This window comes from Paralichthys olivaceus, chromosome 12 (assembly GCF_024713975.1).
Source record: "Paralichthys olivaceus isolate ysfri-2021 chromosome 12, ASM2471397v2, whole genome shotgun sequence".
Lineage (NCBI taxonomy): Eukaryota > Metazoa > Chordata > Actinopteri > Pleuronectiformes > Paralichthyidae > Paralichthys > Paralichthys olivaceus.
This window is the reverse complement of record NC_091104.1, coordinates 7,066,380-7,081,897: the sequence shown is the minus strand read 5'-3', so window position 1 is coordinate 7,081,897 and position 15,518 is coordinate 7,066,380. Positions and strand designations below refer to the sequence as shown.

At 39.8% G+C, this 15,518-nt stretch overlaps 2 protein-coding genes across 5 annotated transcripts; one reads left to right on the top strand and one right to left on the bottom strand.

Annotated features, from left to right (window-relative positions):
• Nucleotides 1–218: 218 nt before the first annotated feature.
• gmfb (glia maturation factor, beta) lies at nucleotides 219–9,315 on the bottom strand. Its single transcript, XM_069535470.1, has 7 exons — nucleotides 9,181–9,315; nucleotides 6,175–6,271; nucleotides 4,611–4,660; nucleotides 4,400–4,449; nucleotides 4,001–4,083; nucleotides 3,816–3,889; nucleotides 219–3,669 (listed from the first exon to the last, which is right to left on the bottom strand). The coding sequence occupies exons 1-7, from the start codon at nucleotides 9,181–9,183 to the stop codon at nucleotides 3,598–3,600; spliced, it is 429 nt and encodes a 142-aa protein (XP_069391571.1). The 5' UTR covers nucleotides 9,184–9,315; the 3' UTR covers nucleotides 219–3,597.
• A 1,202-nt stretch (nucleotides 9,316–10,517) lies between these two features.
• lgals3a (lectin, galactoside binding soluble 3a) lies at nucleotides 10,518–15,306 on the top strand. Of its 4 annotated transcripts, none has more exons than XM_020106966.2 (6): nucleotides 10,518–10,649; nucleotides 10,994–11,068; nucleotides 11,158–11,868; nucleotides 13,037–13,125; nucleotides 13,764–13,920; nucleotides 14,274–15,306. In XM_020106966.2, the coding sequence occupies exons 2-6, from the start codon at nucleotides 11,054–11,056 to the stop codon at nucleotides 14,427–14,429; spliced, it is 1,128 nt and encodes a 375-aa protein (XP_019962525.1). In that variant the 5' UTR covers nucleotides 10,518–10,649; nucleotides 10,994–11,053; the 3' UTR covers nucleotides 14,430–15,306. The 4 variants fall into 4 exon arrangements, with proteins under 4 accessions (XP_019962525.1, XP_019962524.1, XP_069391567.1 ...); XM_020106965.2 differs by having other exon boundaries at nucleotides 10,527–10,649; nucleotides 11,051–11,068; XM_069535466.1 differs by lacking the exon at nucleotides 10,518–10,649 and adding an exon at nucleotides 10,733–10,870.
• The last annotated feature ends 212 nt before the right edge of the window (nucleotides 15,307–15,518 follow it).

The following is a 15,518-nucleotide window of genomic DNA, read 5'->3' as shown; positions in this document are numbered from 1 at the left end:
ATTTAAATATATTGTAAACAAACCAGCTGAACCTATATCAAGTCATTTCTTATATTATTAGTTATCATTTAAAATGTTTTATTGTAAGAATAGCTTTTTTGCCAGATTTGTCTGTTTTTAATTGCAACATCAAACTAATTGTATTTATTATCTGGCCAATGTTGGACCAGTTATGACAAACATCATACTTGAAAACAGCAGTTGTATGGAAACAGATGTAAACATCGCTGTCATTTTATTTGGACGATGGGACAACAGACACTTTTATAAAGTATGGGAAAATACAAATATCTCAAGTTTCACTGATGCCGCGAGGCAGCTGATCATGATTATACATGTTCCAGGTGTTTTTATTAAAAAGGAAAGAAAATAGGCATCGGGTCAGAGAGGACATCAAAAGCTGAACAACACATTTGCAGGTTACAGAAAAAGACTCAAGAGGCCATATATTTAAAACAGGCTCACACAAAGGAATAACAGCTTAGATCCACAGGACATGGCTCAAAACCAAAGGGAACTCTTTTTTTGCAATCGACCTTGTAATCAAGGGAGTTGTGTTACACCCCACTTCATTGAAAATCTTAAGAAGAGGAGGGTCGTTGGTTTGTAAATATTCTAGATAAGAGTAAGAATGAAGCTGAGAGCAGATGTTGGAGATGCAGCTGTTTCAGTCAAATCAAATGCACTTAATAATTTAAGAAAAGATTCTCTCCTCTGAAAGAATGTCTGCCACAGAATAGGTCAGAAGGTCGTACATTAACTCATGCACTTCTTGTACAGTAGCTCTCCACATTTTCCAGGTTTCCAGAATTGTTTCCCAACATGGTTTTATATATTCACGTCGAAAAGCGGAACATTGTAAACGTTTCAAGGGAAATACAAGCTGTTTCAGAGTGAGCCTGTTACTTCTGTAAAAAAAAAAAAAAATCCTTATACTTCTCTCATCAGACAGCCTTGGTTTCAGGTTGACTGGGAGTTTTTTTTTGAAAAAGCATTCAACAGGTTTTAGAAACTAAAATGTCCTTTACCCATAAAGCATAGCATCCAACTTCAGCTCAGAAACCGTTACGGATGTCACAAATTTCCCACACTGGAGTTGAGTTTTTCCTCTACAGCAGCATGATATCAAACTGATAGTTTATTCAAAGGCAGCAGAAACAAGTCATGACAGTCCCTTCCCATTGTTCCTGTTGGATGAAACCTTGCCTGACACGTAAATCATAAATGATTATCATCTAGCATTTGACGCCACTCAATGATTTACATGATATCTGTGTTATTGTGCGTTTACATCTTTGAGTCAAATTCTATTTTTTAATGAAACCCACAAAAAAGACGTCTCAGACTTAATAGATAAGAAAGTTAAAAAAAAGAAATTATAATAATTGTAGAAAAAAAAATCGCTGACAAAGCTTTTTCAATCATAGTCGATTTTTCTCACAAAGCATAATGTTTTTGTCGTATTTTCATTTTGGCCTCGTGGTTTCATAAAACAGACATAAATATGACAAATGTCAGACAAGGCATTGGTACGGTCAACTTAGCAGGATGACATCATACATTAAGTGGTGATTTCCTGTCTTGGGGCATTAAATCTTCCACAACGCTCCATTATCTGTGAAGTAGACGTCAAAGTTTCTCAAAGAGAGACGACGCTTACACCGAGGGAATGTGCGGAATTCATTTGTGCCTGTTATTCGGGTTGGACCAATATACTGAGCAGATATTAAGCTTTTATTAAGACATCTGCTGAGTGAGTCATTCACCATCAGTAACATGGAAGTTTCTCCATCACAAAAACTATTTAGTAACATGCACGGTTCAATTTTCTTTGCAGATTTTGATTTTGATGAGGGGCTGCTCACTGCTACTAATCCTTGAAGTATAATTTAATGTGGTTTAGGGTTTTAATGTGCCGCACCAGTCTGAATGCAGTTTGAGAGGATTTTCAGCAGGAAACGGAAGAATTGTTATTTTTGGGGTTTTCAAAACAGCCAAAGATCTACGATAGAGTCCATTAGTGTGCTAACAGTGACACATTTTTATTGTTTAAACTGGGTAATCCATCATCGGTATCGCGTGAGGGTGGGTAAGAGCTGGAGTACACCCTGGAGGTTGAAAGCTAAAATTTGGAATTTAAACCTCTGCCTGTGTTTAATTACAACCCCAATATGACAGAATACAGGTCAAACACAACCAAAACGTGTAACTGTAGAATTTAAAGATCGGCACAAAGTATGAGCTGCTTCCACATTCAAATCACAGATCAAGATATTGGTCCAACCCGGTTCTGTACTGAGAGTGTCAAACGTCCAGATTCTGTCCTTCGCCTTTCAAGGCTGAATCTTAAGCACAACTGGCGTTTTGGAGTAGTCACATCCATCATTCTCAAAGCTGTGACCACCACGCAACGATCAAAGTGGTTTAACATCAGAAATTAGCACAACATTCACAAACACCAAATAACAGTAATCGCAATAATGCACAACGTTAGCTAACAATCTCCCCAAAAGACACAGTAACCCACTTATATGGAGCAGCCCAGTAGATTCAAGAAGAGCGCAGGTGACGCCGCCCCGTGTGCAGCGTTTGTCGTGGTCACGAAAGACGGGTTGTCATAGAAACGGTTCAGTCTGGAATGTTTCATAGGAAATATTGTTTCCTGGAGTGTGATGTCATCGTAACAAAATGCAGGTCAAAAGGCAGAGCGCAGTTTTTCTCGAGATGAAATGTTTTGATGACGGACTCAGTGTGATAAGCACCACGCCACTTCAGGGCCTCTGTCAACTTGTTCACATGCACTCGAGAAGGTACAACACATCAGATATAAACCAGAAGTCTCAGGAGTTTCTTTCGTCGAATGGTCAGAATGTTTTTGTCTTTTGTAGATTGGAGTTATGAAAGTTTGTTACCTAAATCATATTTTAAATGTCCTTAAACGAATACTGAAGGAAAAACGGACTAAAACAGAATGTAGGAGTTGTTCTGTAGCTGTGAATGTTCAAAAGTTCTGGCAGGAAGTTTGTTTTTCACAAGAAAAGGAAATTAACGCTATAAACCATCTGCTTGCATAAACCCTAAATACACCAGAAACTAAAATCAAAACATAAGACTCTGCAAATTATTATAACATAAAAAGGGGAAACTCAGGAGGTCACAAAAACTAAGTAGCTAAAGGAAACAGAAACTAATGTTAAAATGCCTTTAAATTCTCCTGAATGAACGTCTCAGCTGAGAAAGCGTAGATGAGGATTTGTGTTCACTCAAAGAGCTGGAGGAGTGTTAATTCAACACAGACACGTAACTGGCACATGGAGAGAGATTGTGTGGGAGACAAAAGCAGACCTGCGTCAAATAGCATTCTCAGTTTTAGGCTGCCAGATGGGTGAGGTCTAGACAAACTCTGAATCGTAATCTACTGTGAACTTCACCAAACTCCGCCTAAAACTGAGAACGGGAAGTATTTGCAAACACTATTTAACTCAGGTCTCGGACAAAGAGGAGCGAAACATCAACCGTTGTGTGTTTTCTCCCCCAAGAGAAGACACACGAGTTGTGCGATCGTCACGTCCCAGACGTCTGGATGAGGTGGAGACTTTAGCCGAAGAAGCCAAGTTTCTCCCTGAGCCACTCCTCCGTTAGGTCCTCTGTGCTTCTGATCTCAAACACCTGGAAAAACACACGTGTTGTATGTATCAGACAGATTTGGTACCTTTAATATTTCATTTATCTGTAAATTCATATTTAGCCCTCAACTAAATAACTCCCACTGTCCGACATTTAGAAAAGCTCAAACACACACACAGTTCACTAACCTTGGTCAGTTCAACCGTGTGGACCAGTCTGATTTTGCTTCCTGCGTACATCATCTGCTGCTCCGGCTTGCAACCTGCCAAACACGAGTGAGCCAACATTTCTAAAAGCAGTGGAGTGAATATTACGTAGTTCTTAAGTGTTGCTTTAAATCTATAACCAAAAGTAATTCCAGAGATGCTCTTACCCACTGGACTGGAGAAGATGAAGCAGAGGGGATAAGACACGCGTCCGTCATTGTGTTGGTATTTATAACTGTAGACGATAAACGTTCATGGTGCTAAGGACGGCTCACGACTTTCAGGACAAACTCAGCAGGACTAATTTAATTGTCACACAAAATACCTAAATTAAAACCTCATATAACAAGACACAAGAATACAGAGAATAAATAAATGTACTTTATGTATTTCCAGCTGAACATCACTTTTAGATTTTGTCTCTTATTTGTGGGGATATCTTGGGAAACATTTTTTAGACCTTTTGTTGACCGAAGGTTAATCATCTGAAAATACTGCCTCTGTCCAAATCTGTCTTTGCAATGTTGAAGATAATTTAAAAACTGATCATTCATTTAGAAGGATATCTTGGCTGTCGCTCCGGCAGTTCGTCCTTAAGATCATCAGGAGAAATGTCCTAAAACAAACAAAAAAAAAAAAACAGTTCTGTTGTCTTACAATGTCTCAAGTTCATAATTTATCTACAAAAGAATTCACTACAGAATTCAGTTCGATAAATGTTTTATTTAAAATGACGAACATGAACTTGATGGAGAGAATAAACCGCAGACAGCTCACCTCGTACTCTTCGTCCACAATAACAAGCTGCTTTTCTTTATCAATCTTCACTGAAGGGTACAAGAAAGAAATACTTTTAAGTCAACAGCAGAATGAAAAATACATAAATAATTCTACAAATATTAGGGAGTAAAGCCGTTTCCAATACCATATATGCGTATATATTTATATATATATATATATATATATAAAATTGGGAGTGATTCCTAAGATGTCGTTATTGTATCTGAGTAACTCGATATTTTCCAGTTTATCAATAAACTTCATTATAAATAACTATCAATACAAATGAAACAAATTCAAATATATATAACTTCAATTGTGAAAATAAACTATTTTTCCTAAATGTAAAACGTAAGGATATTTTATTCTGTAAAATAACAGATTTCCTATTAGCAAAACATATTCGCAGATATTGAGATGTCAAAGGCTCATGTCAGCCAGGAACTAAAATAAGTACATAAAATATAAGTATAAAATAAAGAGGAGAAAAACTAAATCTACTCATTCTATGTTTTGGTTAATGTTTTCTACTGTAAATGTGTTTGGTGTCTCTGTCATGTGAACACACTCTTTTAAAAATCCAATTTACATGAGTGACCTTTTGATTCTGAGATGGTCGAGGATAAAGCTTAAGCCCAGTTTGATGCGACTCAGTCACACCACCTGCTGTGTTGAGTGTTGGTTGACCACAGCAGCCCTCTATTCCCAACCTTATACTGGAGATAGCTTATGTTTCCTAATCTAATACCATGTTATTCTCACTGGGTTTATGTTTGACTGCGTGTTCACTGAGGACGTTTCTGACGACTTTTACAATCCGACTTAAACATGACGAAGCTCGGCATTACACAAACTCTGTTAAATGAATAGTTATCATATTTGGCAATATGGTTATGGTTATGTATCAATCTTTTCATCGAATGTCGGCAAGAAAGTAAAGAAGACTAATTCCCAAAATGTTGGACGACTCCCAACAAGTGCACAGTATCATCAAAGAGAAGCATAATCATTCTTCAGAGATTATATCTCATACTTGTCTGTGACGACAAAGCTTTTTAACCCTGCAGCTAGAAACAGCTGGAAACAACCTTTTTGCTGTCCAACACGGTCGGACAACAAATTATATGCACTACTTCTTTTAGAATAAACCCTGGCCTTAATCCGAGCAGTAAGACCCCTGAGTTTGGTGAAATTCTCATTTTTGTTCCACACAGCAGGAGGCAGTGACCAATCTCCCGGCTGTGCGAGCGTTAATGATGCACTTAACCCACAAGTATTGACTCATGGCTTAGGCTTCACTGAAGGAAGGGAACATTTAGAAGGTGTCCCAATTCTGCTCACGGTTGAAGATTTTTAACACCACAAAAACAAAGCATCACACTGTAACACAAAAATAAAAACTAACAATGGCATCATATACTGTGATAATGAATATTTGAGTGTTTTTATTTGGAAACCTTCATCTTCTCTAATACAGATAGATCTAGAACACAGTGTTAATGAACATACAAGAGATGATACTGAATGTGTGAAAATGTGTTCGTGTGTTGCCGGTACTCACTGATGATAGCGGCGTTAGTGGTCTCCTTCCGGAAACGGAACGCCTTCAGTTTACGAACCAGATCTTTGTCAACATCACACACCACCAGTGTTTCAGACTATTGGAGAGAAAAATAGGGAAACAGATTTTGTTATTTTTTGGTTATTTACATGAATTCAGCTTTACATTGAGCATAAAGGAAATCCACCAGGCTGTGTCAGATATGATGGTGGTGGTTTTGATGGACTTGTCATATGATATGAGAAGGATCTGGACTCATCAGCTGTGTTTCACAGGAACTTCCTCCAGGAACAATAGGAACCTTTGCAGGAGCGGTTCCACTGCAGGGACCAGCATTTATATTAAGTTCCACTTTGTTGATGGAGGCAATGGAAGAGGAAACTGACCAGAGGGTTGAAGGTAAATCAAACCACGCGTTGTACAATATGATATCGTATTTTCAACCTTTTTTTATTTCGCTTTAACACATTGAACAACTGCTGAGACGAGTGTTTTTTTCTCTGCGTGCACTCATGTCCCTCGTTTCCTCCTGAAGCACAAACTCTGAGGTATAAATCATTTACCTGGTTAGAAAATATTGTGCTGATTCCTCAAACTGTGTTCATCCATCATCATCATTCATAGGGACTCATTTACCTTCTTTCATATTAAATGGACAGATTCCATCCTGTCCAGCCATGTTTACTAGAACAACTTGAGAATGTGAAGCAAAAAGAAAACAGTCTTATTTTAAAGAAAAACAGATAATCTCATGTTATTATTCTATGCATAATAATATGTGGACAATGCTTCTTAACAAAATCACACAAGACACAATGAATACATTTAAAGCCTTAAAATAAAAATAATAATAGACATAAAATTGTTAATTTATTGTGTTTTGTTACTTTAAAAAATGTAGGCATCTTAGTCTACTGATAAATAAGTTGTGTTTAATGAGGTATCATGGTTTTAGGGTAATTTACTGAGGGTTTAAATCCACTGAGGCCAGCTGCAGTGTCACAGACTGTAGCTTTACGTGGTTTTCATGCTTTTTATTGCTTAATTTGCTGGAAGGCAACGTCTCATCTGCAGGAATCACAGTTTGTTCCTCAATATTTTTCTCTAAATTCACAAAACGTCTCATTTTAGTTCCTATTTGTGACAATGCAATAATTAGATTTTGTAAATCAGACTTGACTGCAACAACGAAATTAGTCGGTCACACTGTCAAACTTAAAAAATATATCTTGGTATTTAATATTAGAGTGATTAGATTAGGACACCACACGCCCACTTTTCTGAACATCCATCCCCTTCTTGTGACAGCGATGTCTCAGCAACATCACGAGGGAATTTCTTCACATTTGGCTCAAACGTTTGGACTCATTGACGAACTGAGTAGATATAGTTAGTCAAAGGTCACTGTGACTCACAAAACAATAAATAATGTGCTAATTGTTACAAAATTGTATACGATCTTTTGAGCGCCTTTCTAGAAAAGATCTGCGACATGGCGGCCGGAGAGTGTGATGATCTGACACGGAATGACCCTGTGGCTTATTCCCAGAATGACCTCATTCGGGTTAAGATCATTAAAAAATGCTGATTAAATATCAGAGTCTTATTCAGACTATTGTCTTAGTCGGGTTAACGTCAGAGTATCACTGTCATTGAAGGTCTACGTCTTTAAACTGTGTGAGTCCAAACTGATCTTCAGGTTTAATCAAGATAAAACACACACACACACACACAGCATTACATAACTCCAGCACAAAGACATAAACTCTTGAGGAGTCTCTGCAGAGTACGTACATTCTATGATTACACCTTGGTGAACAGATGGCTGGTAGAGTTAGGATTTCACTGAGCTCACAGAGAGAGAGAGAGAGAGTGTGAGTGTGTGTGTGTAGATTAGAACATTGGCTGTGTGTGTGTGTGTGTGTGTGTGTGTGTGTGTGTGTGTGTGTGTGTGTGTGGTTGTGACTCTTCACAAACAGGATGCAGAAGACAGAGATGAGGAACTGACATGAAGAGAAAGAAGAGCCACAGGTTTCACTTGTGGTTCAGATTCGTGCAGAGAACGCGGGCACATCTGTTGAATGCCTTCATGTTGCTCGGTGACACAGACACTTGCACTGTCTCTACAGGCAGCGAAGAGCCGGAGGGGAACATTGTTCACCGTGACTGAGTCCAGCTAACGTGAAGGAAGCTGCTCACATCAGGACATGTTGAAACGCATCACTGTGGTGCAGCGGCAGTAACACCCCAGCGTGCTCTCCAAAATAAAAGCATGCAATGTGTCAGGGGAAAAACTGCTGTACTCAACATGAACATGTGAAGTGCATCAAGTCTGCAGTTAGTGTCATTATCATTCACAACTAAAAACATTCCTACATGCCTCAGGTGACATGCTTAGTGCTCGGGAGAAATCCACCTCGTAAAAATGTTTGGATTAAAATACACACTTTGTGGTTTGCACTGAGGAAGTAAACCAGTACTGAACAGTTGTAATCACAAATATTACGTGGATTTACACAGATACAGCAAAATCAATAAATAAAGTTTAAAAACTTACTTTATTTCAGACATTATATCGGACAACAACTTGAGTAAAGTTACATACTCATCCATTTAGTGTCATTCTGAGGAAACCCTCATTGCACACTTGGCAACAGCTGACTGGATATATGTCTTGTTAATATATATATATATATATATAGATATGTATAAATAAAGTAAGTCACATCTGAAACTATTGTAATAAAGTGACTGTCAAACAAAAAGCATGTCATTTTGTATTTTCTTTTGAAATCCCACGCCGGAAACCCGTTTGCTGCTGCTCTGACTACCTTGACACGGTGGGTGCTGCTAATGCTAAGCTAACGTGCTGCTAGCTAGCGAGTCCTCGCTCGGACTTTTTAAACCCGAGCGGAGTCTTTAACTTCACTTCCGCACAGAACACACGGTTCATGGAGCAGAGGGGCGGCGGCGGCGGCTCGGAGGCGGAAACACGGAGACACTCACCATGGTGGAGGAGTGGAAGCTTCCCGGTGAAGAAGAAGAAGAAGAAGAAGATGAAGCTCTGACGTTCAGACGCTTTCAATGTTTTTTTGTTTTTTTTACTTCACTTCATCTTGTGACCGGTTCGACCAATCCTGCACGAGACGAGCGCCCCCTGCTGCACGGGCCGCTCACAGATCCTCTGCTGCTCTCAACACTTCGTTTCATTTCAGTCATTCCAGAGTTTTATCCTCTTTATATACAGTCGATGGTTTTATCTCGTTTAGAAACAAAGAAGAAGCGAAGTCAGGCAAACACAGGTCTGAGCAGGTCACTTCATGAAGTCACACATCACCCGGTGTTACAGCCACTGAGTGTTTCATCTAAATTATAAACAAAAGGCTCGCATATATATCACATTACAACACATCAGTAAATTAAGTATAAACTATTATTAAAGGCATTAAGTGGAGTCTATAAAGTGTTAATAGTGGGGCATCAAATGAGTTTCCATAAGGAAAAAATTATATACATGTGTGTAGTCCCACACTTACATATATACAAACGTGTACTTGTATATATTATTATTATTATGTATTATATTGTATACTATATATACTGTACTATTATTATATATATATATACTGTTTGGCAACAATAACATTACCACCATATCATCAGAACTATTACCCTCATCTTGCCACCTCCTATTTATCTTGTGTTTTTTAAGTGTCCTTGTCCTATTTGTGTTTTTATTTTTTCTACCTCAGCAACTTATTCTATTGTATTTTTTATTGTATCCAAATACCGGACTGCTATGACGACCTAATTTCCCTTTGGAGGATGAATAAAATAATCTCTCTATCTATCTCTCTATCTATCTATCTATCTATCTATCTATCTATCTATCTATTAGTTATCTATCTATCTATTATCTATCTATTTATCTATCTATCTATCTATCTATTATCTATCTATCTATTTATCTATCTATTATCTATCTATCTATGATCTATCTATTCTCTATCTATCTACACATCTGGATACAAAGCAGTGTGTCATGGATATTGACCACACCCTCTTTCCACCCCTGGTCAAAAATAAAAGAAGTGTAAAATTATAAAAACCAAAGTGAACAACAGATATAAATATAAAGCAAATAATCAAAAACAAAACCTTTGTAAAACTTTCCTCAAACAACAACTGTTTCATTTCTGTCCACTTTTATATAACTTGTTGTTCCAGTGTGTGTGTGTGTGTGTGTGTGTGAGTGTGAGTGTGTGTGTGTGTGTGCGTGTGTGTGTGTGTACGCCCCTCCCCCTCGTGAGTTTGTAGTTGTGTATGTCAGCTTGTAGTCCTCTCCCCCCTCCACAGGCTAACTTAGCATTAGCCAGATAGCTGACTCGAACCGGGGCTTCCACTTCCACAGCCGGACGAACCACCGCTGTTATCCGCCTCTATCGCCCGAGAGGAGCAGCCCACTTCCCGGACAGGTACCGCGGAAACACCCGCTCTCACCCCCTCGCCCCGGTTTTGACTCCGTGAAGCTAAAACAAACAACCTGGACGCTGTTAACAGTTACAGCTAGCGAGCTAGCGAGCTACCTAGCTAGCTCCGTGGCCAACTGTGTGACATCAGCTAACTTCACATTTTCACGAGTAAATCTTTCGTTGAGGCTGAAGTCCGAGTAGTTTCTGAAGAGTTCGTCGTCACGGTGCGTCGGTGAGGTGGTTGTTTCTGACCAGACGGGTTTAGTTGACGATCAGTGAGGGGATGGAAACATTGAGCCAGTTATTACTCAGAGCCTGTGTGTGACATGCCTTCCTCTGTTTGACAGCTTGTTGTGTTCGCCTGTTTTTCCCCCACTGATGAAAGTTGTCTTGTTCTGTTGCAGATCATGGCAGACTTCTCGGTGAGTTCTTCATTTGATTCCAGTGGTTGAATGTTTATATTAACCGAGGGAGAGAGAGAGTCACTTTCTCTTTTGCTTTTCTCCTCCAGCTGTCAGATGCTTTAGGAGACGACACCCAAGGCCAGGCTAAGAAAATAGGCAACACCAACCCGACCGGCCCGGCCAACCACCCTCCTGCAAACCCAGGATGGCCTGGTTCAGCTCCCGGAGCTCCCACCCAGCCCTCAGCTCCGACTGACTTCACCGGTGGGTCATCAGGCCCGGGAGCTCCAGGGCAGTTCCCGTTCCCGTCTGGTCCTGGAGCGCCGGGGCAATACCCAGCACCCCCTTCAGCACCTGGAGGGTTCCCCCCTGGTCATGGGATGCCTGGACAATACCCACCTGCACCAGGAGCTCCAGGGCAGTTCCCCTCCAGCCCTGGAGCCCCTGGGCAGTTCCCTGGGCAGTACCCACCTGAAGGAGCTCCAGGACAGCTACCCGGAGGCCCCGTTCCTTACCCAACCGGACCATTTCCCTCTGGCCCTGGAGCTCCTCCTGGGCCTTATCCAAATGTGCCTTACCCAGGTGGCCAGCCGGGAGGAGGCAACGGCATGTACGGACCAGGAGGTCCAGGTGGATTCCCCCCTCCAGCTGGCCCTGGTGGTTTCCCTGCCTTCCCTGCTGGAGGTTTCCCCCCAATACCTACTGGGTCATGGGGACCACATGCAGGTGGAGGCTTCCCTCCTGCTCCTGGCCCCTTTGGTCCTGGCCCTGGGCCTATGGCTCCATATGGTGGACCTGCTGCACCAGGAGGCATGCTGGTGAGTACCACTACTGCTTACAACTCACACTACATTGCTTGCTTGCTTGCTGGGCACTTTTGCTGATGTGTTTTTGCTCTGGTACGAGTGGAGCATCTGTCTTGGTGTGGCCGTCTTTGGGATTCAGGGTGGGAAATAACAACCAGCTAAGAATATTAAACATTTCACTTTGTCTGTCACGTTCACCTCCACTGTCAGCCACTGTGGTAGGTCACCCGCTATCTAGATATCCACCTCTACTTTAGCTCTGGATTTCTTCTGAAATATTTAACATTCATTCGGTGTCAACTTCATCCTGAAGCTGGTGGAAAAGGAAAGTTTCACGCCTTGTTGGCATTCACTGCAGGATGGTGACTTTTTTCTGAGGGCTGCATTTGGATTATTTTTCTGTGTCTTTGGCTCTGCTGGGGTTGCAAAAGAAAAACATAATGCAGAAGCAAGAAATATTCAAGAATACTTATAAAAGAAAATGTATTCTTGTCTTTCAGCCCAGATATAATCCACCATATTACTGAAAGCAATGAAATCAACTTTTCAGTCGGACATGGACGTCACTTCCAGAATCAACACATGGTTTGATTAGTGCTTGATTACAGCTTAATCTACCTATGAGGTCTCATGTTTTACTAAAGTGCAATATGACTTACATAAAACACGTGTTCACACAATCTAAAGTGTTAAAACACATTTATATTCTCTTTTAAAATCACAGCTTGTACTTTCATCACTTTCTCCAGATTGACTTGTCACATTTGTACATGATAAAAATTAAAAGGTGGTTTATTTGTCTTTTTTTCTCTGAAGTCTTTTTGTACAGTTGATGCCTCGATGTATTAATAAAGTTGAAAACAGATTTCACTGTGTCACTGTCTCAACTAATCATTGTGAATTGCGTAAGGGTGGAAAAGATGTGATGACTCACTGGGTTGTGCATTAGGATTGTGGGCAGGGTCAAAGTTTGGAATAATGTTTAACTAAAAATACCCTTCTGATCTTTTATGGCATTCAGCACTTTGATGTTTATTAACAAGTTCAGAGTATTTATGATCAAATGTGAGTATTTTGCATTTGCCCAATTGCAGGGTAAACACTATCTACATATAAAGAGCGTAACTTAATTTCAACATAAATGTATTGTCATGATCTAAAATGTAAATATCTCTTGCAGATGGTGCCGTATGATCTCCCTCTTCATGCCGGAATGATGCCACGACTTTTGATCACAATAGTTGGGGAGCCTGTAGCCGGAGCAGACAGGTAGAACAAGACTCACTTTCTAAATCTGCTGCTGTCAGTGGTGCAAGAAACTAAACCAAATAAGGAATAAAAACTAATAACAGAAATAAAAAAGCATGATCTCTGACGGTGTAACTGAACGGTGGATATTTCCCATGATCACCGAGCTTCCTGAATCGGCAGATGTGTCACTGTAACAAATCCACAAAACTCTGTTTAGAATTCTTCATGTTTTAAAACTTTCCTGCTGAATATTGGAGATAAACTGTGGTTTTTAATAACTGATCTATAGTTCAGTTTTACTTTTCAAATTACTGGACCTGATTCTGACAGTCGAAGCTGTGACTCTCAGTCAGTTCCACACTTAAAGAAATGGAAGAGGAAACATTCTCCATTTTCCAAGTCACTGATATTTTCAGTTTAAAAAGTTGCATCATGTTGCTTGAACACACATTATTAACTCTGACCCACCCACACTCTGCACCATTTCCTTCCTCTGTACAACTGATAACATGGTGTTTGTTCTGCGAAATGAAAAAAAATCTCAACCACTTTTATATTTTTTGTTCAAAACACATTTAATTGCAAAGCGGCAGAATATTTATTTGTTGGCAGCAGCACATTCTTCTACAAATATTTTTTTTGTTTTGTTTTTGCAGGTTCCATGTTGACTTCATTAAAGGTCCAGACGTCGTCTTTCATTTCAATCCTCGATTTCAGGAGCAGAATATTGTTAGAAATTCCAACCTCGGTGGATGTTGGGGGCCTGAGGAGCGGGAAGGAGGTTTCCCATTTGTTCAGGGATGCCGCTTTGAGGTAAAGTGCTCCAGTCATGGGACTGCAGCCAAGATTAAGATTTCTATTGTCGGTGTCACACACCCATGGTCCATGCAAACAGGTTTTATCACATATGGACATATCGTCATCCACAGAAATGTGTGTGCAGACCAAACTTGACTCAACAACTCCTGTTATTAGCATTTTTACCTGATTGTTAGATTAGAATAGAGGGACGATGTGCAACAAAGGCACCAGATTCAATCAGAAGTATGAAGTACTGGTGTAGCCACGAGTTCAAGTGAGACAACCATCAAACTTTTCACTTCTAGTTGAACTTCTCACACTTACCCGACTTGTTCTGACGGGTTTCCGTTTTTCTCTCCCTGCAGCTGAAGATCCTGGTGGAGGACGATATGTTCAAAGTGGCGGTGGACGGCACTCACCTGCTGGAGTACGAGCACAGAGTCGGTGGACTGGAGGAAGTGACTCTGGTGCGCGTCGTCGGAGATGTCATCCTCTACAGTGCAGCCCCGAGCATGATATGAATCTCAGAGGCACTGAACCACGAGCAGTACGAGAGACATACGTCAAACTTTACCACTGAATTTCTGCATCTAACCGCCCTTCAAATGATTTGATGCATTTGTTGGAATTTAAAAGGCACAATCGTCAGCGCAGTGCAATTTCTGCCCTCCTGGCTCTTCATCATGTGTTACAAAACAGATGAACACAGGTCTGCACACTTATAATCCTTTTCTTTTTTTTACTGGATGATGTCTCTATTGTATAGCCAAAATATATTTTATGACATAACAGCATCTTAGTCAATGAGGTGAAGTGCATTTAAAACTTTAAGGAAATATTAATTTATTCCTGATGAGAAGATTGTCGGCCCAGTGGAAAAGTGTGACATGTCCTAAACATTTCATATGTGTTCCAGGATTATGCTGTACTTTGTTTACAGTATGTTTGCTTCTCATTCTGTCCTTTATCTCAAAATCTTGGAAAGCCTTTGTAGTGCATGAGAGTGTGACGCTGGTCTGCTTTTCACAGTCGTTTATCAGTTCTGGCAAACATGCAGTATGCTAATGAAGAAGTTTCTAGAAATTAATTTAAATACAGACTATAATCTCCTCCTTCTCTTTTAGTATTAATCCTCCTTAGCTCTGGGAACCGGAGGGGCACATGATGCTTTTACGATTTCATGTTGAAGTCAAATTATAAAAGGCTCAATTGTAACGTGGAAAAAGAAAAAGCGAAGGGAAGAGGCTCTCTTATTTGTTGCCAAAGAAAACAGTCGTACAGTGTTTTCTGATTGTTTGCTTATGAATAAAAGGGGCAACAAACAGATACTGACTGATCATGATTTTGTAAACTTTTCATTTGCTCCCTGCACATGTAATAAACATAAGTTTCACTGTACACATTTCTCTATTTTCATTCTTAAGCTAAGAGGGGGATGACGTGTGATTTCAGGTTTGATATTTTATTATTTTATTTTTGGATGATAACGTTTATTATAAATAACCAAAACATGTATTTAATTGTGAAATTACATATTATATTGTTAGAGACAACCAAGTATATTGTCACAAATAAATATACTTTATAATAATATAGGAAACAATTATATG